The sequence below is a fragment of the Mus caroli genome, unplaced genomic scaffold (assembly GCF_978045245.1).
Source record: "Mus caroli unplaced genomic scaffold, Mus_caroli_1 scaffold_15, whole genome shotgun sequence".
NCBI lineage: Eukaryota > Metazoa > Chordata > Mammalia > Rodentia > Muridae > Mus > Mus caroli.
In genome coordinates this window covers 16,793,705-16,819,812 of record NW_028227270.1, presented here as the reverse complement: position 1 = coordinate 16,819,812, position 26,108 = coordinate 16,793,705, and the positions used below count along the sequence as shown (strand labels likewise).

Below are 26,108 nucleotides of genomic sequence, written 5' to 3'. Positions count from 1 at the left end.
GCTCCAGTGTACTTACATATAAATAAATAAATAAATAAATAAATAAATAAATAAATAAACCCTTTTTTTAAAAAAGAGTAGAATAGATACATTTATACAGGACAGAAAAAGTGAACCAACTATTGCTGCCTGTATCAACATGGGAGAATCTCAGAAACCATAATAAAGAGAATCAGGCCCCTTGGATTGCCAGCACTGCAATTCTATTTATCCAGAAAACAAAATTAGTTCAACTAAGTCTCATATTTTAATACTCTTAGTCAAAACTATTTTGAGGAGCAAGAAATGGTTAATACAAAGTTCACATGATGTTTTTATTTGTTTGGTTGGTTTGGTTTTGGTTTTTTGAGACAGGCTTTCACTGGGTAGCCCTTGTTGGCCCAGAGCTCCCTATGCAGGCCAGGCTGGCCTCAAACTCACAAAGATACCCTGTCTCAGATTTTAGAGGATTTGGATTAAAGGCATGTGTAGCCCTGGCTGGCCAACAGCTCCCTATGAAGACCAGGCTGGCCTCAAATTCACAGAGATCCCCTTGTCTCTGCCTCCAGAGGACTTAGATTAAAGGCATGTGCCACCATGCATGCCCTGCCACACGCTGAATCTCTTGCTGAGTGAAGTGGGTTTGTAGAGTGAGCTACACAGAAGCCTCAATAACAGTGCCAACAGTCTAGGGGTTAAAAATCCTGTTATTGTTTTTTAAATTCTACAGATAAAATTTGTTAATTCATGCATGTATAATACAAGCCCCAATTAGATAAAAACTCAGTTTCCTGTTACTGTGCAAAGATTGAATGACCCATGACACCTAAGAGATTCTTAGTGTCTAAATCTAAGACAGAACCAAAGGACTTGCCAACGGACCAGTACAGGAGGCATGATGACAGGCCACAGTGCATCAGGCTGTGGATAAGAGGCATCTTCTCATGGGCTCCTCACATGAGATGCAGATACCCTGACATGGACTGGAACTCATCCAGCCCCAGAGGAATCTGCCAAGTCCAGTGGGCAGATGCATGTTTACAGTCTCTTAGCCTGACATCACGGCAATAAACCCAACCGACCATTTTTAATATATAAACGAGATTTGGGACACTATCCCCCCAACCCCTGCATAGGACTGTCACAAATCTGTGTGGAAGAAGATGACCCTCTTCACTGTATGCTTTTCTACATACCATGCCTGTCCCAAGCTATTGTTCTCACCGGCAAGAACACACTTGGACGACCGGATTCTTCTGCAGCAAAAGCTTTATTGCTTCTTCAGGAGGGAAGACCCAGAACCCGGAAAATGGTGCTGCTTATATAGCCCTCAGCATGGCGTGTCAGCACCTGATTTGTTCCTCACCCATCACCTCATTACTACGCCCCGAGATAGGCAGTGACTTGGTGTGAATTCACTCTCGCACCTGCGTACAAGGCTTGTTTACTATTTAGGCACAGCGGAAGCTAGCGCCATCTTGTAATGGCGATTGCACGGCTCTCCACACATGCCTGAAAAGATTCAGCAGAAGCAATGTCGCTACTTTTGGGAGCTGGGGTGGAAAGGAGGGGTTGTTGTTGTTTCTGGTGTTAATGGCCTTCAAGTTCTTTTTAATGAGCCTTAACTGAACATCTGATAAGTTCAAGGCACTTTGCCAAACACATGACATTGTGTGTTAAATTTTGTATTCCCAAAAGTTACCTCAATTTTTAAAATCTTTTTAAAAATTGTTATTTATTTACAGAGAATCCAAGCTTCCCTTTCCTCTTCTCTTTCCAGTCCCTCCCTCTCACCTCCTTCCCCCAACCTACACCTCCTTCCCTTCTCCTCAGAAAAGGTGAGGTCTCTTCCATGGATATCAACCAGCCTTGGCATATCAAGTTACAGCAAGACTAGGTGCATTGCACCTTCTTCTATTGAGGCATGGGAGGCAATTCTGTGTTGTTTTTTTTTTTAACAAATGTGATTTTTATCTAGAAACAGGGTAGACGATCAACGTATGACAAGGTCTTTAGGTAGAGCCTCAATCCAATCCAAATGGTCTTCTTATAAAAAGGGGGACTTTGAACACAGAAATACATATATGAGGAATGTCCAGTAGTCAAAATTATACTGACACAAGACATGGAACTCCAAGAAATTCGGAGAAAGGCTGTTATAGACTAAATGTGTATGCCTCTCCCCCACGTTCACATCCCCAATGTGAGGGTACCCCTTAGGGAGTTTCTTGGAGCCATTCCTAAAGCAATTACCCTTCTAAACAATGATCCACCAACCCCTTCACTCCTTTTCTCAACTAAAGACAGGGTCAGATTTGATCATCTGTAAACCAGGGTGCAGGGCTTCTCTAGCTACAGAGTCTGATGATTTCTGAAGCTAGACATTCTCAGCCTGCAAAACAACAGAGCATCCATTTCTATTGTTAATAGACTCCTCAGTCTACCAGATTTTCTGACAGCAGCCAGAGTGGCGCTAAGGAACAGGTCATAGCAGATTCTTTCCCAGTGCCTGCAGTGGGGCACAGCCCCTCAAGCACACCTTGAGCTTAGACTGTGCCTAATTAAACAGTACCTACCCAGTAGCTTCTGCATCACCCAGCACTGACTCACTGAGTCTTCTTACCATCTTCCACAGCAGAAACAAACAGAAAGCGATGGCTTGCCTACATGAGCTCATGGTTCAGTGCTGTGTTGACCTGAAAATAGGTGGAGAAGCAAGTGAGTACCGACAGTCCCAAATATCAAAGGCAGCCATGCTGGGAGCATCTCAGCTTGAACAGGGATCCTTAGGCTTCACTGATGCAGAGAGGAGTTGGTGCTTTGGGTGATTTTTGAACTGTAAAATCTGCCCTACCACCAGTAGGGTAGAAGTAGCCATATACAAAGCAACAAAAGCAACGGAGAAAAATGACATTTGGAGATGGGGAAATAGTTTGGTGTAGACAAAGCAGGGGACCCTGAGTGAAGAGAGAATCCTGGGAAAAATGGTCAAGAACCTCACCTCAGGAAGCTTGCTTTGCCAATCTAACGCATTTGAACACCATGTATGGACAATCCAGAGAGTTTTGAAAATTAAACATGGTAAGAGGAGGCCACCTTGAGATCTGTTCTTATAGATACAGCTTTACCATTAATCTAAATGGAACGAAAGATGAATGGGGGTCATTTGAGAGAAGGTTATCGCATCCACCAAGACCACAAACTGAAGTCAAGAACTCAGTCAGTAGTGGGCATTGGCCTGGGATGCAGGAGAAAGTGCCAGTTGATAACTGGGAGTGTGTGTGTGTGTGTGTGTGTGTGTCTACTAAGCATTTCTTGGACACCCTTCCTATGTTGAAGAATTTTCTAGTTAACGAGTCTGTCTGTATGGGATGAAGCCAGAAACTCTTTCCCAGTCTCCTAAGCTGAGACCCAGGCCTTGCATATCTGGTGCTGCCAGGACTTTAATTTGGAAGACAGGGCTAAGAAGGAGATAGCACATGGAGTCTGCTCTAGGGTAGTGGTGGATCACTGAGAGCAGCAGTCCTAGGAGCTGTTTCCTTCCCAGATTTGGCATGGCTCTGAGGCAATAGCAGGATCTCCGCTGGCTGGCCTTGCTGCACAATTTAGGCCTTGTTTCTCAAGCTGTGACTTGATGATGGTTTAATAATAGCGCTCTCTCTCTCTCTCTCTCTCTCTCTCTCTCTCTCTCTCTCTCTCCTAGAATACAATTTTTTATTTGCCACTAAGAACCTGACCTAATATCCATGGAAATTGCAGGATAATAATCAGCCGAGGCTGAGGACGACATTTGGAAGCATACTCAGACACTGAGTCTTGTGTGCTCCGTGAAGGATAGTGATGTCATCCGAGTTTGGACCGACTGCGATAGGACAGCTAGGAAGCCAGTGGAAGTAATAAAGAGTTCAGCTTTCTCCATGCTGAATCGGAGTGTCCTTTGGGACATTCAGTCAAAGACAGTGAGAAATATGAATCTCGGTATCAGTAAAAAAGGATAAAAACCAATTTAGGGGTTGTCAGGATATATTTCCTTATTAAATTATTATTAATTCAACTCTTGCATTGTGCCAGACAGTGAGGAAAAAGCTATGAATAAGACAGGACTCTGCTCTCATAATCCACTTAAGCTAATAGAATAAATCAGAAGTAAGTAAACAAGCAATATAAAACCTGATCTGAGGGGCGATAAACAGCAGAAAGAAAATAGATCAGAAGAGATAAATGGTGAAGCTTAAGGTTAGAATAGCGATTTTCGGCATATCCAGTCTCTTTCTGGATGGGCGTTTGGGTGAAGTTAGAGAACAAAGCCCGCCTAAGGTCAGGGACAAGGAAAGGCAGTGGAATCAAAGAGCAAACCACATGCAAGGAAAATCAACGCGGGACATCGAGGGTCAGAGTGAAGTGAGCACGGAGTTGGGAGACACCCCGGAGAAGGGGCTGAGACCATGCCCTGTTGTCTGTGTTGCTGCCTACAGTGAGGAATTTTTTAAAGTTTGATAAGAGCCACTACAAGACTTTGGTCAGCGAGAGCAATGGCTTCACAGATTTCCACGGCTTCCACGAGGCTTCTTGTGGGGGCAAAGAAGAAAAGAAAGTGGGAACTGAGAGAAGTGTTTAGTTTCTGGATGAAAAGAAGACAGTGTGTTTGTGCACTAAGGGGGAGGAGTCAGTGAGCACAGGATGTAAAGGAGAAGACCCGGATCTAAACAGCCCTATATCCCCCAAAGAAATAGAAGCAGTCATTAATAGTCTCCCAACTAAAAAAAAGCCCAGGACCAGATGGGTTTAGTGCAGAGTTCTATCAGACCTTCAAAGAAGATCTAATCCCAGTTCTTCAAAACTATTCCACAAAATAGAAACAGAAGGTACTCTACCCAACTCATTCTATGAAGCCACAATTACTCTGATACCTAAACCACAAAAAGACCCAACAAAGATAGAAAACTTCAGACCAATATCCCTTATGAATATTGATGCAAAAATCCTCAATAAAGTTCTTGCTAACCGAATCCAAGAACACATCAAAACAATCATCCATCCTGACCAAGTAGGTTTCATCCCAGGGATGCAGGGATGGTTCAATATATGGAAATCCATCAACGTAATCCAGTATATAAACAAACTCAAAGACAAAAACCACATGGTCATCTCCTTAGATGCGGAAAAAGCATTTGACAAGATCCAACACCCATTCATGATAAAAGTCTTGGAAAGATCAGGAATTCAAGGCCCATACCTAAACATGATAAAAGCAATCTACAGCAAACCAGTAGCCAACATCAAAGTAAATGGTGAGAAGCTTGAAGCAATCCCTCTAAAATCAGGGACTAGACAAGGCTGTCCACTTTCTCCATACCTATTCAACATTGTACTTGAAGTCCTAGCCAGAGCAATTCGACAACAAAAGGAGATCAAAGGGATACAAATTGGAAAAGATGAAGTCAAAATATCACTTTTTGCAGATGATATGATAGTATATATAAGTGACCCTAAAAATTCGACCAGAGAACTCCTAAGCCTGATAAACAGCTTCGGTGAAGTAGCTGGATATAAAATTAACTCAAACAAATCAATGGCCTTTCTCTACACAAAGAATAAACAGGCTGAGAAAGAAATTAGGGAAACAACACCCTTCTCAATAGTCACAAATAATATAAAATATCTTGGCCTGACTCTACTAAGGAAGTGAAAGATCTGTATAATAAAAACTTCAAGTCTCTGAAGAAAGAAATTATAGAAGATCTCAGAAGATGGAAAGATCTCCCATGCTCATGGATTGGCAGGATCAACATTGTAAAAACGGCTATCTTGCCAAAAGCAATCTACAGATTCAATGCAATCCCCATCAAAATTCCAAATCAATTCTTCAACGAATTAGAAAGTGCAATCTGCAAATTCATCTGGAATAACAAAAAACCTAGGATAGCAAAAACTCTTCTCAAGGATAAAAGAACCTCTGGTGGAATCACCATGCCGGACCTAAAGCTTTACTACAGAGCAATTGTGATAAAAACTGCATGGTACTGGTATAGTGACAGAACTCACACAATATGTATTCACTGATAAGTGGATATTAGCCCAAAACTTAGGATACCCAAGATATAAGATACAATTTGCTAAACGCATGAAACTCAAGAAGAATGAAGACCAAAGTGTGGACACTGTGCCCCTTCTTAGAATTGGGAACAAAACACCCAGGGAAGGAGTTACAGAGACAAAGTTCATAGCTGTGATGAAAGGATGGACCATTTAGAAACTGCCGTATCCAGAGATCCATCCCATAAGCAGCTTCTAAACGCTGACACCATTGCATACACTAGCAAGATTTTGCTGAAAGGACCCAAATATAGCTGTCTCTTGTGAGACGATGCCGGGGCCTAGCAAACACAGGAGTGGATGTTCACAGTCAGCTATTGGATGTATCACAGGGCTCCCAATGGAGAAGCTAGAGAAAGTACCCAAGGAGCTAAAGGGATCTGCAACCCTATTGTTGGAACAACATGATGGAACATCAGATGGAACAACCAGAACCCCGGAGCTCTTGTCTCTAGCTGCATATGTATCGAAAGATGGCCTAGTCGGCCATCACTGGAAAGAGAGGCCCATTGGACTTGCAAACTTTATATGCCCCAATATAGGGGAATGCCAGGGCCAAAAGAATGGGAATGGGTGGGTAGGGAAGTGGGGGGCGCTATGGGGGACTTTTGGGATAGCATTGGAAATGTAACTGAGGAAAATATGTAATAAAAATATTAAAAATTAAAAAATTAAAAAAAAAAAAAGGAGAAGACCCGGCCTGGTGACCTGAGTCAGTGGGCAAAAGTGCCTGCACCGAAGGGTCTAACAGCTAGCCCTAGGCTTCCAAGGCCAGGGACCCTAACCATTGCTCTAAACTGCTTTCCACTGTTGCCTGATGACTTGAGCTCACTCTTTGGACCCCCGCGCAGTGAAAGGATGCAGATGGCTCCTGAAGCTCTCTTCCAAAGGCCACACGGAAGAAGTGGCATACGATCACCCGAGTGCCTGCCTGCACAAGTGAGGAAGCAAACAAATAAATGTTGAGTTAATAAAAAATGATTGTGGAGAGGGGAGAATGGGGTAAAAATTGGAGTACTGGTTTGGGAAGGGGGCAGGTTGGAGAGAGATGCAAATGGTGCACGCAAAAGGCAGGAGGCATTTAGGGATGACTTGGGTTCTTCTTGAGTGGGAGTTGAATTTTAGTGGGGGTGGGAATCAGCGGTAAAGAGACCTTCAAGGGTGCTGTCCTACCCTCTTCTCAAGGAGCACGGTCTAACTCATGTTTTGGTGTTGTCTATAGGTCCCAGTAAATCTTTCAGCTTGGGTCCAACAAGCCGTCTCCCTCCTCAATCCTCCCCCTCAGCATCCCTTCTGCAATCCCACCTGCAGCCATGGGAAGCTCCCTGTCCAGAGTGAATTATTCATGGAATCTTTATCTCTCCTCTCTGGCAAAAGACTTTCCCCAGGAGGTCTGTGCTGAGCCCACCACAAGTAAAACATAGAACACAGGAAGAAGCAGAAAGCCAAGGCAAGACATTTTAAAGAGAACTCCGTTGCGAAGCATGATAAATAAAGATGCTAAGATGAGTGAGCAGATATAGACTATGTATTCCTTATTTAGGATTTAAACTTCTGCAGGGCAACAGTGGGAAGCAGTTTAGAGCAATGGTTAGGGTCCCTGGCCTTGGAAGCCTAGGGCTAGCTGTTAGACCCCTTGGTGCCCCGTGTCCTAATATATAAAGTGGACACTGCAGTAGAGCTACCCCATCTGTTTGGATGTTGAGGAGGTTAAAAGCTGAATGTATGTGAAGCCTCAGAAGGAACTCTGGTTGAAAGCAATTGATGATTGCTTTCTGTTGGTGTTAGGTGGGAACACAGGCATATTGTAAAACCTCCATAAGACACACTCAAGAAGAGACTTAAATACTTTCATAAGTATGCTGTAGGGGACATCAACATGGGGTCAGAGGATATCCTCTGATCTTAAGATTTCTTTTCTTCCTATGGGGAAACTTCTCTGCTGGGAAAGCCTGTAGTGGTAACCTTAGGATGAAGTGTGAGTTTGCTCAATGGGGAACTTCTTGACCACCATTCCCTGCTGCCCTCTTCCTTGTGATGCTTGCTCCTGCTCCAAAGAGCCCTATGACCCGCTCACCATGCAACATGCTCTGTATCAGCTTGTTAAGTCACCTGAGTCCCCAGTCTTCAGATGAGATTAGCACAGAAACAGTCAGACATCATTCTTCCTTTCAGGCAGTGTTTGTATTAGTGGAGAGGCAGCAGGTTCTGAACTTTGAGCAAGCACACTCTGTGAGATGGAGCTTGCCTTAGACAAGTCAGTAGGGACAAGTTGCAGGTACCTGGGGAGTCTCTGGGGACTTGCAGGTGCCTGAGGCTCATCCAAAGTGTTGGAATCTCTTAAGAGAATTAGCCAACATGTTCGTTTCCTTCTCAAGTGCCGTGATGAATCCATGATCAAAAGCAACTTAAGAGTTTATTTCATCTTGCAAGTTAGAGTCCATCTTCAAGGGAGCTCACCTAGAAGCGTGGAGGGAGGCACTTAAGGAGGCCGTGGAGGACTACTGCTTACTGGCTCTGCTCACAGGCTCACAATCAGCCACCTTTCTTATATCTTCCAACACCCCCTGTCCAAGCGTGTCCATAGTCCCCAGTGGGGTGGACCTTCCCATATCAACAATAACAACAACAACAACAGAAACAACAAATGCCTCGCAGTCCACAGGCTGGTCACAGGCATTCCCCCAGTTGAGGTACCTGCTGCCATGAGACGATAGTTTGTGTCAAGTTGACAAAATAAAACAAAAACAAACACAAACGAAAACCAAAATGAAACAAAACAAATAAAACTAACAAAAAACCAAGCAGCATAATACGTAAGGAATTAAATTGATCTGAATTCTTCATCTAGGAGTCAAATGTTGCCACATCTCTGTGCAGCTCCAGATGAAGGTTCTGATGTCTCTGCTGGGAAAAGAGAAGATCTTCAGTTTTGGAAAAAACCCAGCAAACCTCTAAGACTGCTCTGGAGTTCATGCAGCTGGGTATTGCACATCTCTTATAGGTGTGTGCAGTTTGCATTAAAACAAACCAAACAACATCACAATAGAGTTCTTCACATTTCTCTCCGCACTTTACAGTGTTCCCCCGGAAGTAACAGGCAGCTCAACACTCTGTCTCTGTCTCTTCGTTTTGATGGCAAAGAGGCTGGTTCTTGTCCGAGTACTTAAAGGCCTTGGAAGGGGTTATTGTGAAAGGAGAAATTTCAACACTACCACTGGATCATTTCATAACCAAGAGAATAGCCAGTGAAAAATTTGTGCCTTCTGTCTAAAGTAGTGGTTCTCAACCTTCCTAATGCTTTGACCCTTTAGTACAGTTCCTCATGTTGTGGTGACCCCCAACCATAAAATTATTTTTGTTGCTACCTCATAACTATAATTTTCCACTATTAGGAATCATAATGTAAATACTTGACATGCAGGATATCTGATCTCTGACTCCTGTGAAAGGGTTGTTCAAACCCAAAGATGTCGAGACCACAGATTAAGGACCACTGGTTTAAATAGACTGATAGTTCTGCATAACGCAGGCTTCTACCTAGATCTTGAGTTGGGATGGTGGGGGGGGGCAGGGGAGACAAGAAGTAAAAAACCTATCTGGGGACAGCTGAAGAAAGCTACACGTAGATTGCACATTAGAACCCTGCTGCTCTGAGTCTGGGATGTTGAAGAACAGCAGCAGTAGCATTTCCTGGAAGCTTGGTAGAAGTCCTGAGTAGAAGCCCCCACACCACTGACGGACATGCTGAACAAACCCTATACAGACGACACAGTTGTATCAATGTTACTCTTATTGTATTTCATAATGGTATCACTAGAGAAGAGTGTGTGTCTGTGTGTGTGTCTGTGTGTGTGTGTGCTTTCTAAGAGGAAGAGATAAGAAGCAAATCTCTAACTCATACCTCATACTGAAGGTGAAGTTTCTAAGGGTACAGGACCCCAGAATCTTGGATGACACAATGAATTATGGGGATGAAGTCATTAGCAGCTTCCGGATGACACTGGGCAAGTAGGAAGACATGCGCTGCACCAGGAGTATGGTAGAGTTAGACTAACCCTCACAGGAAGAGGGCCTAAGATCCATGCCTAAAATCTACAGGGATCTACTCCCACTACAGACAAGCCATTTTCAACTGGAGGACAGTTTAAAATTCCTTCATTCCACCGTTGCAATTCTTTCTCTCTCTCTCTCTCTCTCTCTCTCTCTCTCTCTCTCTCTCTCTCTCTCTCTCTCTCTCTCCTTTATTACAGCTTCACCACCTACTTCAACTTTAGTGTACTGGTGACAAAACAGAATGTCCAATGCCCCTTGCGTGTGTGACAGGGAAGAAGTGAGACCTGCCCTTGATGGAAACTTTTTCCGAGGTAGCAGATTTACTCTAAGGGGCAGCAGTCCCTGGGCTGGAGGTGTACTTTGTAGGAGTTGCCTGCAGAGGTTGCTAACACCCGGTGTCTTTTTTTTTTTTTTTTAAATGTACGTCCACCTTGTGCATCTATGTATTTTTGTGCTCAGTAATGAACTTTAGAATATTCTAGGTGTGTATGCTCCTCACACTAACTGCATTAAGTGTAAGTGTATATAGTATTCACTTCGTATTTCAACTCACTTTTTTTCTTTTTAAAAAAAGACTTACTTATTTACTTTATTTATATGAGTACACTGTTACTGTCTTCAGACACAGCAGAAGAGGGCATCAGATCCCATCACAGATGGTTTGTGAGCCACCATGTGGTAGCTGGGAATTGAACTCAGGACCTCTGGAAGAGCAGTCAGTGCTCTTAACTGCTGAGCCGGCTCTCCAGCCCCACCCCGTGTGCTTTAAAGTGTCATTGTTTCCTCAGTAGATCAGAGTGCTGTGTTCGGGGTAACCTTTGCTGGGACCTCCCCAGCAGCTGTCGCATCCCATAACAGGAAGTGGTAAGGATGAGCCTTCCACAGCCTCATCTGTCTGCGGCCCTAGAGGCTGTTGAGTCATGGCAGGGAATTTATTTCAAATAAAACCCAGCATAAGGCAAGGGCTGGAGGAAGGTTCTCCACCCACCTCCCGTTCCAAATTCCACTCAGGTTTGGAACCGAGCTGAACAATTTTCATTTTGAAAGATGAAAAGGTGGAAGAAAGAATTCGGCCTTTTTTTTTTTTTTGCTAACAGTAGAGAAAGATAAGCATCTCTCTCCGAAGGTACAAGGTCATGTTTACTCTTCTGGAATTCTCCTCGCCAGTTGTTTTTGCAGCACAATGCTACCCATGAGGCCTAACCCAAGAGAACCAGACATTCCCGACTGACTCAAATCATTCCGTCTTCTGAATTGTAACCTTCTGGCACCTCCACGGTTTCCGGATTTGTTCCAGTTTTCATCACACCCTGGGATGCCGAGTGGCAGGATCAAGCACAAGATGCCTTCTTCACCGCCCGGCTGGTTGCCTGCCTACCACCAGGCTGCAGATACAGGGTGCAGAGCATCTAGAGTGAAACAAAAATTCCATTCAAGGATTTCGTTCTCGTCCACACATGAGAGGCAGAAATGGTTTTATGGTTTATTTTCGTGATGGGACATCTTAGAAAGCAACAAAAGGTGAATTCCTAATTGGCAATTATTGATTGTTGAGGAACTCATTTTTGCCTGATTAAGGGAGTCACTAAAAATCCCACACAAACCCGTTAAAATTCGTCTTGCTGTAGTCACTAGGGGAAAGGAAAATGACAATATGGATGGTTAAGCCATGTGACTTTCTTTTTTTTGTTTTTTTTGTTTTGTTTTGTTTTGTTTTTTTTTTTGGTATTTTTCTGGAGACAGGGTTTCTCTGTGTAGCCCTGGCTGTCCTGGAACTCACTTTGTAGACCAGGCTAGCCTCGAACTCAGAAATCCGCCTGCCTCTGCCTCCCGAGTGCTGGGATTAAAGGCGTGCGCCACCACGCCCGGCTAGCCATGTGACTTTCAACTACAGTGCAATTTGACTCTTTTTCTAAGGCAAGTCATGATGTCTCTAGAAATCCCAAACAGTAACGCTAAATCCTTTCCTCTTTTCTTAGGTGGATGCAGACAAGATCGCAGCTGGGAGCTGGGATGCCTGTGTACGCGTGATACAGCGTAGCTGTTCTGTTCTCGGTCTACAAGAGACAAGAGATGACTTTCTGAGACTGGGGTGAGCCCTTCCATACTGTGTCTGTCCCATGCAGGCCAGGCTCATTGCACTTAGGTACTCTGGGATAATTGCCCCCTTGCCAAACATACTCCTCTGAATTATTTCATAAAACCACTTGATAAATGGCTTTATCAAGGCCATTGTGTCTTGAAGAACTTAAATTAGTCCCAGCTGAGTTTCTCTTCAGTTAAAATAGATTTAAGTAAAATGTAAGCGTAAAGCTGTTTCCATTTTAACGGCTGAAGCACATTCTGGCACCAAGCGCACCACCTTCTTTAGACATTTATGACTTTTGTGTTTGTTGGAAGCGAATGAGACCTCAGGTGGCTGTATCTACTTCTTATATTTATGACTTTTGTGTTTGTTGGATGCAAACAAGTTCTCGATTTTCTATCTGTAAAATAAAACAAGAACAGCTGCTTCATAAGGCTCTCGGAGTGATTAAAGGAGCTAACGTACCCTGAGCACTGGGCACGCAGGGGCACGCAGGGGCACGCAGGGGCACGCAGGGGGCACACAGGGGATGCTTCTGAACTGTTTAATCCCTTCACCTCAGGGCAGATGCATACACGTGGTGTGTGTAGCTGACTTAACTGTGTTAGTTTCTGTTTTCAAGTGACCATGCATTGTAAAGCAATGAATTTTAGCAGTAATTCAGAGGTGTGTGTGTGTGTGTGTGTGTGTGTGCACGCATGCGCACTCTACCTACCTTTTAACCATTTACCTGGGGGTATGGCTTATTGGGAAAAGCACTGGTCTAATGTGCAAGATTTTATCCCAACACCACAAGATAAAGTCAAAGAACTAAATCTAGAGTTTCATCTTAGTTTCTCTGAGGTGCCCGGTCCTTTCCCATGCTTTCCCCATATAACTTCTTTCTTGCTCAGCTGTGCAGGTTTGTAGACTTCTTTCTCGTATTGCGTACTCCTCCTCCACTGGCCTTCCTGTTTCCTTTTCTAATAATCTCACCTTTCCTTTAAGGCTCCTTCGAAATGTCCTTTTATCTATGCAGTCACCTTCAATTCCCTTAATGCAAAAATAATCTCTAGCTCACAGTCATTTTCGTGGCACTTAAAAAAAAATACAATTTTACATTTAAAATAGGGCCAATGAAGAAAAGCTGCAAAGGTTGCAGAGATGGTTCTCACGTACACCTTAGGCCAGTTCCCTAATGTTTACATCTCAGCATGGTAGATTTGTCCAAACTAAAAAGTGTTAGTTCAATCTAGAGGGGAGGGAGGAGTGGAGTGGAGTATTGTGTTGTTTTTAGAACAAGACAGTTCCCCGACAGAAGAACCACCCGAGAGCCGACCATTTAGATCCTACCACGGGTGGCAGCTATTTCCCCTGATATTTCATCTTCCCCGAGTATCGATGGATGGTTTATAGTTGCGAAGAGAAGGAAAGGACATTTTCTTAGGTGGTATAACCCCTGGCAGGGACCTCACTTTTGCAAATGATCTTTAGCCAGCTAACCTAGGATAGAATAAGAAACCAGGGCTGGCGAGATGGCTCAGTGGGTAAGAGCACTGACTGTTCTTCCAAAGGTCCAGAGTTCAAATCCCAGCAACCACATGGTGGCTCACAACCACCCGTAATGAGTTCTGACACCCTCTTCTGGTTTGTCTGAAATCAGCTACAGTGTACTTACGTATCATAATAAATAAATCTTTGAAAAAAAAAAGAATAAGAAACCAAATAAAATACAGTGGGGGTTGCTGGAACAAGAAGAGGAGGAAGAGAGGGAAAGGGATGGAGGAGGGGAAGAAGGAGGGAAGGAGGAGAGAGGAGGAAGAAGACGGAGGAGAAGAAAAGAAGCAGCAGCAAATAGAGGAGTATCTGGGAGGAGGGGATCAGCAGGAGCAGAAGGAGAACAAGAGAGGCCGAGGGGACGAATGTGCTCAGCACACAAGTCTCACAGTGAAAATGGCCATTCTTTAAAATTAAAAATAACCACCTAACTTTTGCACTTTTCATGTAAATTGTAACTGCCTGTGGACTCTAAACTCCCTGAGGTCAGGCCTTGTAGTCCCAAGCTTACCTTCTCTGTAATATGTCCAAGAGTTTGCTTACTGTGGATCGCGACAAATAATGCTGCCAGTGAAGTGGGCATGGGCGATGGCCTCAGCTGCCTACCTCCATCAAATCCCGTCTTATATTTTGCTTTTTTTTAATTACACTTATTAAAGCAGGACAAATACATAGAAAAATATGACTATAAATAAACCCAACGAATTGTGGCAGAATGAAAACTACCACCCGGTTCCTCAAATAGAATGCTTCCTGCACTCCAGCAGCCCCCAGGAGCCCCGCCCAGTAACGACTGCCCGTCATCTTGACTTCTTGTCCTGTCCTCACTTTCATTTTAATAACAGGACTCGGTTGTTGCGGTAATAGTTATAACGCAAACCACGTTTACACTATAATTATATCCAGACAAAGTGGCATGAATCTATTAAAACTTTAAAAAGTCACTGATCAAGGCAAGTGCATTGCAGTAGACATTCCAACAAGCAAACAATGCCCATTGTCCTCGTAGCTGACACAGCCTCTGCTTTGAGGCTGAGCTCGTGGTTGGGTGTACCCACTTAGGACTGAGGGCATTTCCGGTCCTGACAACGGCAAGCCAGTGTAGGAAGCAGGACATAAACCATTTTCGTTTCTGTTCCCTTAGAAACACACAGAACAAAATAAAGTTTGCCAAATGGAAATATACAAAACCACTGAGGAAATAAATGTTATTTTTAAGTTTCTAAGAAGGTATCACACGTAACTGGGGTGGGGGTGTGGGTGGAAAGAATTCAAAAGCCGAGTGACCTTTACCGAGACAGCATAGCAGGGTCAAATAGTGTCTAGGGGATGTGACTGAGGGGAGCTGACCTCAATGGACAGGATGAGAATGGAGTTGGCTTTCCTCCAACCCTGGGTGAGCTAGATGGCCAGAAGGAAAGCATCCTTCAGAAATGGGAACAGGCAAGAACCCTCATGGACCAAAAGAAGTGAGTGGGTGTGGAGATCTGGGGCTGGTAGGTTTGTTGCTGTTGGGTGTCAAAAGGCTCAGTCTTTTCTCTCAGACTCCGTTGGAGGTCATGGTGAAAGTCAAGTGAACTAAGTAGGTGACAGCTATACTGCCAGGAAAGGGAGACTGCTAGTCACCAAGTCTGGGAGAACCACCGCCATGATTGTCATCTTTAGGACCCTTATGTCACCGTTACACTGGTGGGTCTCAGCTGGCTCAGGAACTGATGGCTTCGTGGTCACAAACTTGCCAACTACTTTATAAATGTAGACAGAGTGTGGGCTGCTGGTCAGTCCAGCCTTCCTCACAGATTAGTATTCAGAACACTGGCTCTGCTGAAGACAAAGTTTGTGATGTAGTATCTCCCCTAAAGAGAAAGTCAACTGTGGCAAACAGAGGGCAATGCCAAGTCTTCCTGCTGAAGTGTTGGTCCTAAACAACACCCCTGGACAGGGAGCACCATGAGCAGGGCCCCATGCCCTTTACTAACCAGGATAAAATAGCAACAGGGTGTCTAAGACTTGAAAAAAGGACTCCTGAGGACTCTATCAAAGAGGACCTAATTCCAATACCCTTCAAACTATTCCACAAGATAGAATCAGAAGGTACTCTACCCAATTCATTCTATGAAGCCACAATTACGCTGATACCTAAACCACACAAAGACCCAACAAAGAGAGAGAACTTCAGACCAATTTCTCTTATGAATATCAATGCAGAAATACTCAATAAAGTTCTCGAAAACCGAATCCAAGAACACATCAAAATGATCATCCATCATGATCAAGTAGGCTTCATCCCAGGGATGCAGGGATGGTTCAATATATGGAAATCCATCAGCAGAATACACTACATAAACAAACTCAAAGAAAAAAACCACATGATCATCTCATTAGATGCTGAGAAAGCATTTGACAAAATCCAACACCCATTCATGATAAAAGTCTTGGAAAGATCAGGAATTCAAGGCCCATACCTAAACATAATAAAAGCAATATATAGCAAAGCAGTAGCCAACATCAAATTAAATGGAGAGGAACTTGAAGCAATCCCACTAAAATCAGGGACTAGACAAGGCAACCCACTCTCTCACTACCTATTCAATATAGTACTTGAAGTCCTAACCAGAGCAATTAGACAACAAAAGGAGATTAAAGGAATACAAATTGGAAAGGAAGAAGTCAAAATATCACTATTTGCAGATGATATGATAGTATATATAAGTGACTCTAAAAATTCCACCAGAGAACTCCTAAACCAGATAAACAGCTTCAGTGAAGTAGTTAGATATAAAGTTAACTCAAACAAATCAGTGGCCTTTCTCTACACAAAGCATAAACAGGCTGAGAAAGAGATTAGGGAAACAACACCCTTCTCAATAGTCACAAATAATATAAAATACTTTGCAGTGACTCTAACTAAGGAAGTGAAAGATCTGTATGATAAGAACTTCAAGTCTCTGAAGAAAGAAATCAAAGAACATCTCAGAAGATGGAAAGATCTCCCGTGCTCATGGATTGGCAGGATTAGTATAGTAAAAATGGCTATCTTGCCGAAAGCAATCTACAGATTCAATGCAATCCCCATAAAATTCCAACTCAATTCTTCACAGAGTTAGAAAGGGCAATTTGCAAATTCATCTGGAATAACAAAAAACCTAGGATAGCAAAAACTATTCCCAACAATAAAAGAACCTCTGGTGAAATCACCATGCCTGACCTCAAACTGTACTACAGAGCAATTGTGATAAAAACTGCATGCTCCTGGTACAGTGACAGTCAGGTAGATCAGTGGAAAAGAACTGAAGACCCAGAAATGAACCCACACACCTATGATCACTTGATCTTTGACAAGGGAGCTAAAACCATCCAGTGGAAACCGACAGCATTTTCAACAAATGGTGCTGGCTCAACTGGCAGTTATCATGTAGAAGAATGCGAATTGATCCATTCTTTTTTTTTTTTTTTTAAAGATTTATTTATTTATTATTATATGTAAGTACACTGTAGCTGTCTTCAGACACACCAGAAGAGGGCGTCAGGTCTCATTACGGATGGTTGTGAGCCACCATGTGGTTGCTGGGATTTGAACTCTGGACCTTCGGAAGAGCAGTAGGGTGCTCTTACCCACTGAGCCAGAATTGATCCATTCTTATCTCCTTGTACAAAGCTCAAGTCTAAGTGGATCAAGGACCTCCACATAAAACCAGATACACTGAAACTATAGAGGGGAAACTGGGGAAGAGCCTTGAAGATATGGGCACAGGGGAGAAATTCCTGAACAAAACAACAATGACTTGTGCTGTAAGATCAAGAATCAACAAATGAGACCTCCTAAAATTGCAAAGCTTCTGTAAGGCAAAGGACACTGTCAATAAGACAAAACGGCCACCAACAGATTGGGAAAGGATCTTTACCAATTCTAAATCCAATAGGGAGCTAATATCCAATATATATAAAGAACTCAAGAAGTTGGACTCCAGAAAATCAAATAACTATATTTAAAAATGGGGTATAAAGCTAAACAAAGAATTCACAACTGAGGAATAGCAAATGGCTGAGAAGCAACTAAAAAAATGTTCAACATCCTTAGTCATCAGGGAAATGCAAATCAAAACAACCCTGAATTTCCTCCTCACACCAGTCAGAATGGCTAAGATCAAAAATTCAGGTGACAGCAGATGCTGGTGAGGATGTGGAGAAAGAAGTACACTTCTCCATTGCTGGTGGGACTGCAAGCTGACACAACCACTCTGGAAATCAGTTTGGGGGGTTCCTCAGAAAATTGGACATAGTTTTACTGGACGATCCAGCAATACCATTCCTGGTCATATACCCAGAAGATGCTCCAAATTGTAATAAGGACACATGCTCCACTATGTTCATAGCACCCTTATTTATAATAGCCAGAAGCTGAAAAGAACCCAGATGTCCCTCAACAGAGGAATGGATACAGAAAATTTGGTACATTTACACAATGGAGTACTACTCGGCTATTTTAAACAATGAATTTATGAAATTCTTAGACAAATGAATGGATTTGGACGATATCATCCTAAGTGAGGTAACCCAATCACAAAAGAACACACATGATATACATTCACTGATAAGTGGATATTAGCCCAGAAACTTAGAATACCCAAGATACAATTTGCAAAACACATGAAACTCAAGAAGTAGGAAGACCAAAGTGTGGATACTTCGTTCCTCCTTAGAATGGGGAACAAAATACCCATGGAAGGAGTCACAGAGACAAATTTTGGAGCAGAGACAGAAGGAAGGACCATCCAGAGACTGCCCCACCTGGGGATCCATCCCATAATCAACCACCAAACCCAGACACTATCTCGGATGCCAACAAGAGGTAGCTGACAGGAGTCTGATATAGTTGTCTCCTGTGAGGCTCTGCCAGTATCTGACAAATACAGAAGTGGATGCTCACAGTCAACCACTAGACGGAGCGCAGGGCCCCCAATGAAGGAGATAGAGAAAGTTCCTAGGGAGCTGAAGGGGTTTGCAGCCTCCTAGGAGGAACAACAATATGAACTAACCAGTAGCTCTCTGGGACTAAACCACCAAGAAAGAAAACACATGGTGGGACTCATGGCTCTAGCTGCATATATCACAAAGGATGGCTTAGTCTGTCATCAATGGGAGGAGAGGCCCTTGGTCCTGTGAAGGTTTTATGCCCCAGTATGGGGAATGCCTGGGCCAGAAAGCAGGAATGGGTGGGTTGGGGAAGAGGGCGAAAGGGGAGAGGATAGGGGGTTTTTGGAGGGAAAACTAGGAAAGGGGATAACATTTGAAAGAATTGAAGGCAAGACAAAGGTTCTCTGAAAAAAATTCATGTTTTTGCTAAAATTAAGGAAAAAAACCTATAAATCATCTATAGCTTGGTAATATTGAACACCTGAAATTTTTGTTGCATGGGGAAAGAAAATAGACCAGAACGGAGGACATCAAAGAGAACAGATGCTAGAATGAAGAGAAGGGCTTTCGATGATTATACAAAGTTCTCTCTTGGAAACTATTTTCTTTGAGATGCTCCAGCCAAAACCCAGGGCTTTGTGCCCACAGGCAAGGCGCTTCTCCTGAGATTTTCCTGGGCTCTGATATTTCACCTTAAAGACAAACAAACAAACAAACAAACAAAACATGTTCTATCTAGTTTCACAATTATGACACAAAGAAAGAGGGCATTTGAGCCTTTGTACTTAAAAGCAAACAGTGGATCTGTGGGCTGACCTGGCTGTGGCCTTGTGGGCTTAGGTATGACCTCAGTAGCCCAGGCCTCTCTGCCTTGGCTGCCATCAAAGCTCTGCCTGGTTTGTCTCTAGCAAAGACAACATCACCCTAAGAAGGCCAGAAGGTGCTGATTAATCAGAAGTCAGGACTAATCCCAGAAAAGTAGGGCACGATGAGATCCCCGGGTGTCCCAGAAGAGATGGCCAGCACTTCACCGGATGTGTGTGCTCAGCAGGTCCTTCCCTGGGCTGAGCTGGTTCATTCCGTACCCGCTACAGTTGCATCTACTTGCTGTGCTCTTAAAGATGGGTATCACCACCATGCAGAGACAGTTGTTTGGCTCAGGCCTGCTTGGGTACCAGAGCCAAAAAGGGTAAATCAGATCCTGGACCCCTTGTAAGTCACGTGGAGGGAGAGGCCAGGCTTCGAAAGTATAGGGTTTTCCAGCTGCGAGGTTTAATGAGATCTGTACCATAGGCACATGCCATTTGTGATTTTTTTTTAATTTATTTTTTATTAAAATCATTTTAACGATTTTATCTCTTTAGAACACAGCAATCCGTAGCTTGGGGGAGTAGTGGGGATGTTTTGTCCACCTGCAGGAGTGGGATAGCAAGCCAGGATAGCGGTTCACCTTCCCGACCACCCTTGAGATGAGGGACGAGGGACCGTGAGGAACACAGGAGCAAGAGAATGGGTTTGTGTGGGATTATGAAGCTATGTCCTGATTGGTCTATTCTTGCATAAAGGTCAGCGAGGGAATCTTTATGTATAGAGGGCATATCCTCCTGAGGGGCATCTGAACATCAGTCACAGCCTGCTTATATTTGGAGTGGTTTTATAAAATCTAAGGATTTTGGGTGAGGCTACACCTCTTTTACAGTTCATCAGACAGGAAGAACAGCTTCAGCATGTGAGATGGGATTCACCGGGCTCTGTCTGGAGAGGCCACTGAGCTGCGGATGGGGGTGAGGGAGCTTGGGCTTGCCCAAGCTTGAGATTTTCCTCTTGCAGTTCATTAAGGAATTCTCACTTGCTTGGGTGCCTCCCAGTCTCCCGGCGCCCATCTGTGTTGTTGGATTGGTTAGTTGGATGTTACTGTCAGTTGTAGAACATGACTCTGGAGCAGTCAGGGTGTAGGAAAGGCCTGGAGATGAGTTTATGAAGGCAGAACAGACATCTCCCAACAAGATGGCCCTCGGTTACCGTCCTGCTCATTTGTTTCAACCACATCCAGGCTTTCCCCCCACAATCTTCTATTTTCTTTCCTTTCTCCTTTCTCTATAAAGCAAAGGTCCCACAAGGGTTAGCTGCACAGTGAGCGCTGTAGCGTGTCAGATTGCCTTGGCAGAGAGCAGTCCTTTTATCTGCCTTTTGATCAGTGTTGAGTCTCGGCTTTTAAATCTTTTGAACTCATATCCATTGTTCCAAACAAGCTGCTGCTGATTCTACAAGCCCTGTTCTCTTTTGATTGTATCATTTTGGCTCGAATAAGCTGTCCTTGTTCTCTCCTGGGCTAATGGAGTGAGGTGTGGAACAAAGGGGCTCAGAAGCAGCAATTAGTGGCTATCGGCTCCAGGCTCGGTGATCAGCTGGAAGCAGGTGACGACTTATCAAAAATTCAGCCCCTTTCCAGATCATGGGAGGAACAGATTGGGGGCTGATCTAAGCAGGGTTTCCCAACAGGGGCCATCATCAGGATAGCCTGTGAATCTTTCCAGAACAGGGTCCCCAGCTTTGGAAAGGCAGCCACCTGTTTTATTTTGTTTTCAAACAAAGCTCCTGTGTGATTCTACACCAGCCAAGGCAGGACCCCTGGCTTGGGGCCTCCATTACCTAATATCAGGCCCAACATTTGGCTTAGGCAATAAAACAGTGCCTCTTCTGGGATGGACTTGCTGATATGAAATTCCCAGGTTCTGAGAAACACTTGGCCCAGTTGTCCAAACTTCTGGATTTGCTGTTATGGGTGACCTTAAGATTTGACTCTAGGGTTGACGGGATCTTCAAAGATGCCTTAGGTTCCTGATCTTCTTTTTTTTTGGGGGGGGGGTTCGAGACAGGATTTCTCTGTATAGACCTGGCTGTCCTGGAACTCACTTTGTAGACCAGGCTGGCCTCAAACTCAGAAATCTGCCTGTCTCTGTCTCCCAAGTGCTGGGATTAAAGGCATGCACCACCACCGCCCGGCTGGTTCCTGATGTTCTTAATGACCAGGAGGAAAACAGGTATTGAAGGCTCAGGAAAGGATTTGGGCTCAGGTCCACGAAAGAAGGAAGCAAGGGATTAGAACCAGGAGACAGCTGCCCAACTCTTGATTTGAGCTCAGCCAGTGGTGAGGGGCTGTAGAGTCCCCTTCCAAAGAAACCAGCTTTAGCTAAACGTTCTACAACAGTCCCAACTGACTGGAAAGGAAACCGCAAGGATGAGCATTTTTGAACACTAGTACCTGTGGTTGGCACCCTCTCACACTCAGGCAGAGTTAGCCTCTACACACCCTTGATCTTTTGGAGTAGGAAATATGCCCAGGTTACCAAGAGGGAACTCAGGGTTGAGGTAGGTCATTGAGGGATCCAAGTCAGTCGAGGGCACTGACAGAACTTGAGCTTTTAATTTAATTTTTTATTTCTTTTTGATTTTTATTCATTTACATTTTTTGCTGGGCTGGTGTTTAAGCCAGGGGCCTCAAGCATACTAGATGATGAGCGCGTTCCCTTTACTTGTTTTTAGCTTTAGAATTTATCTAGTTTATGTGTATGCAGAACCTGAATTCTAGAACGTGGCCTTCTTTGATGTCAGAAGGCTTTTACAGATCTGCCAATCCAGAAATGAACAGAATTCAAGTTGAATAATTGGGGTGGTGGCAGTGACAGTAGCTGTGGGAGAATGAACAATAAGAACAATTTAAAACTGCAAAGAACAATTAGTTCTAAAACCACATCTTCCATATGTGGGGTTGTTCATGGACTGAGATCTTCACAGGCCTATGGCATTCTAAAGCCACCCTGAGGGTGACGTAGGGGCATAATAAAACAGTGCTGGGAGTGAGAACATGGCTATTAAAATCACATTTTAATAAATGACTATCCCTAGCTCTGTACAAAGCAAGCCAGTGTTAAGTGTCAGGACAACCTCTCACTTTAGCAGGGTCCGGGAAGTGTTTACCAGTTGGGTTTGACTAGACCGGTGACGACTCCTGGGCCTTGTTGTCCTTATAGCGCAGCCTAGAGAGGCCAGTGAAGGAAGAAGAGAGGAAATGACAAAGCACACTTTGGGGGATGACAGAAGTCTACAGATGAAAATAATCACACCTTGGGGATCTGGGAGGATCAGTAAACACTGCCCATTACTCACCAGTTGTAAGATCTCCCAGCACTAATCCACCTTGGCAGACAGAGGGACATTACCAAATGACTACACTGCCTGCTGGCTTCTTCCAGACTCCTGGCTGGGAGAGCAAACAAGTGAATATCCACTCTGGAAGATGGAATTGTTTCCAGTAGAGTCCATCTCAAGGAGGTCCTGCAGGCAAAGCAACCAGGATTTGAAATGTGATTTTTCACTTTTGTTGTTGTTATTGATCCATTCCAACAAACACTGGAACATCTGAATCCTGTCTTGGAAGCAGTTTTCTTAAGGTTTAACTGTATACACATCAGATCTGTGGCCACCATTTTCTCTTTCTGTAGTAATTTTAAAGGACGATGGGAATGCCAAAACCTGTCTCTGTTGTGTTGGCCCAGGAGAGTGAGAACTTGGGTTTTAGCATTTGTAGATTCAGTACTTTATCCTCAGTGTGGAAGGTGACTGGAGAAAAGTTCACTTGTAAAAAGGAAAACAAAACAAAATATTTCTTCCTTTATTGATGGGATAAAGGTCTTAACTACCAATAGCAAGGAAAATACAAAGAGGGCACATTCTAGAAGCCAGAAGACTGCTTTGGCTAGTACAGAGTTCTTAAATGGCTGCCTCCTCTTCAGATGGCTCTTGGTGTAATTGTTGAGAAACAGAAAAACTCTTGTTATTAATGAACAAGCTGGGGAAACGTTCACTAGGATATTCAAGGAGGTTCGGGGTAGTGTGCTTAACTCCTAAGTAGCCCTTGTCCTTGTTAGCACAGAGGGCATTTACTCTGGAGAGGAGACACTAAATGTACAGCTCACACTGAGTCTAAAGAGAGGGCTTCCCCAGCTGCTACAGGCAGCAGATGGACTGTAGCAGAACCTTTCCAGGCAGACCGTGGTCCACCAGTCAGTAGCTTGTGGAGACCTAAGACTACAACCAGCCTGTAGAAAAAGTATATTCACTACTTGTATTCCTCAGGGCTGGGAAGAATGTCTTTGTCCCTCATTTTGTTCAGTAGCCATTGGTTGGCGAGCTTGGTAAGGAGTTATCTTCTGCAGAGCTCTTTAGAAAGGTAAGTGGCAGAGGTGGTGGTGGGGATTGTGGCCATTGAGGGCTCTGGATTTCCTGTCTATTCTGAATTCTCAGGGTATTTTATCTATCTATCTATCTATCTATCTATCTATCTATCTATCTATGAACATTAAGCCTCTTCAGGAGACATAGAGACATACCAGGCCAAGTAGGGTCAATCTGCTTAACATTGGCTTCAGGGCCATGTTGTTGGAGGGACAAAGATGTGGTTCCTTAGAGAACTGGAGTGTGACAGATGGACAAGAAAACAGTAGGGCAGGCATTGTTACATTGCAGATGCAGGGAAGGATTTCCCCAAAGCTCATTTTTAGAATTTCTGATGTGTGGGAAGTGTCTTGGGAATGGTGCCTTTCCCTCAGCTTATACAAAGTCATTGCATGAGCTGGCAGTTTCTCTCAAGAAGAAAAAGCATTCAGTACTCAAAAGCCTTTTTATGTGATCAGTTATACTAAGGTAGTAGAATCAATTATGTATCTAAAGAGTCATCGATTAAGAGCTGACCCTTATCAATACACCGAGGTTCAGATCAAGGTGGGGAACATCGATGTATTTACATAAGAGGATCAATGGAAATGAATCTGCTTCGATTTGTTTCAGGACAAAAGACCTTTATGTTGTGAACATTCTCAAGGGTTTTCCTTCACAGCCCTCTCTCGCCCTCTCGCCCTCCCACAGGGGCATGACACTATTTGCTGTGGTTGCTAGAAGAGACTGGAAAGAGTCTGGAGAAGTGGGAAATAACCACCACTCAGACCAGAAGTAATTCTTGTGTATGGGATGTCTGGTGTATTTAAAAAGTAGCAAAGTGAGTCAAATGTACATTTGACTTTGCACTGTGCCACGCTACTGGCTTTTAAATAAAATTCTCCCGGTGTCTACTTCTATATCCTTGGGGAAAAGGAGTCCAGGAAAATAAGTTGATCCCAGGGCAAATGAAACCATATTGTCAAGGAAAAAAACAACCCAGAATGTCTTCTTGTGGGTATAGCTTGTTCTGCCAAGAGAAGGGTATCTAAGAGAACAAACACTCTAATCTTGGTGTTGATTAGCTTTTTGAAAAAGTAACTTGCTATCTGCTAAATCTCCTTTCTATAAGAGAAGGGCCATGGAAGCAGATATGAAACACCTGAATTACACTCATTGTTTTAGAGAAACCAACTGGTGTTCTACTCGATAAATAAGTGACTTGTTCAGCCTTGGAGTACTGGGCGAGACTTATCAAGATCATTAATTACATTTCCTGTCTTGCATTAGCAGTGTTTCGGAGGGTGTATGGTAGTTCTGGGAATGTAGACCAGACAAAGGTCCTACTATCATCTTAGGTTCTCAGGCTGACTGAATCAGACTTTGTGCAGCTTCTGTGAAAAATTTTACCATCAAAGGATAGACTGAGTTTGCCTAGGAACTCATTTCATAAAGGAGTCTTTAGGGTGATGTGACTCCTAGGTGAGCAAAGACATTAAATCGATGTTTACAGTTTGAGAGTCTCAGATCTGATAGGTGTTGCTCATTCTTTAGTTTCTGCCTTTGGATAGTAGCACCTGTCCAGGGCTGATCTTCAGGGAAGTGAAAAACAAAACCAAAGCATCACAATTAGTTGGGGGAGCTTAATAAGCAACGACAACAACAACAAAATCAACAACAACACAACGACAGGCCCTGGACCCCTACCCAAACTTGTCCTGAGTGTGGGAAATTAATGACAATAGGATCCTTGACCCCTTCATCTCCCCAGGGTGACTGCAATACACGAACACATTTCTACTCTTACATTCTGTGTTCTTCTAGGGTGTTTGTAGGGGCTGATATAACTTTAATTTTTTTCAAATCCTATTTTTAATGATGGTTCTTAATCAATTTAACCTCCCCTGTAGCCCACCACCCACCAGAGGTAGTGTGAAAGAAAGGACAGGGATGGGGGTAGGGCTGAGTGGATCTGTTTGGAAAGGTTCTTTGGAGCAACTCCCATCTGAGTTGTCTGGAAATTGGCAGTTCAATTCACAGGTTGGTAGCAGCAGCTTGATCCACTCGCAAACATTTCATGGATACACCAGCAATTCAGTTCAGTAGAGTCTGGTTAGCAACAGCAGTAACATGACCTAGCAGACAGCCAGGCCTCAGCCTCGGCTTGAGTCAGGAGGAGGGACCAATAGGAACGCCAGGAGAAGTTCTCAGGTGCACCTCT

General features: G+C 43.7%; 1 protein-coding gene across 1 annotated transcript in view; it reads right to left on the bottom strand.

The window, feature by feature from the left end:
• Positions 1-11,499: 11,499 nt before the first annotated feature.
• Positions 11,500-26,108, bottom strand: part of Cwc27 (CWC27 spliceosome associated cyclophilin) — a 201,230-nt gene continuing 186,621 nt past the window's right edge. The window contains exons 15-16 of the mRNA XM_085830866.1: positions 22,841-23,008; positions 11,500-11,540 (exon numbers count right to left, since the gene is read on the bottom strand). Coding sequence (XP_085686992.1) covers position 11,540; positions 22,841-23,008 — 169 coding nt within the window. The 3' untranslated portion in view covers positions 11,500-11,539. The remainder of the gene's footprint in view (positions 11,541-22,840; positions 23,009-26,108) is intronic.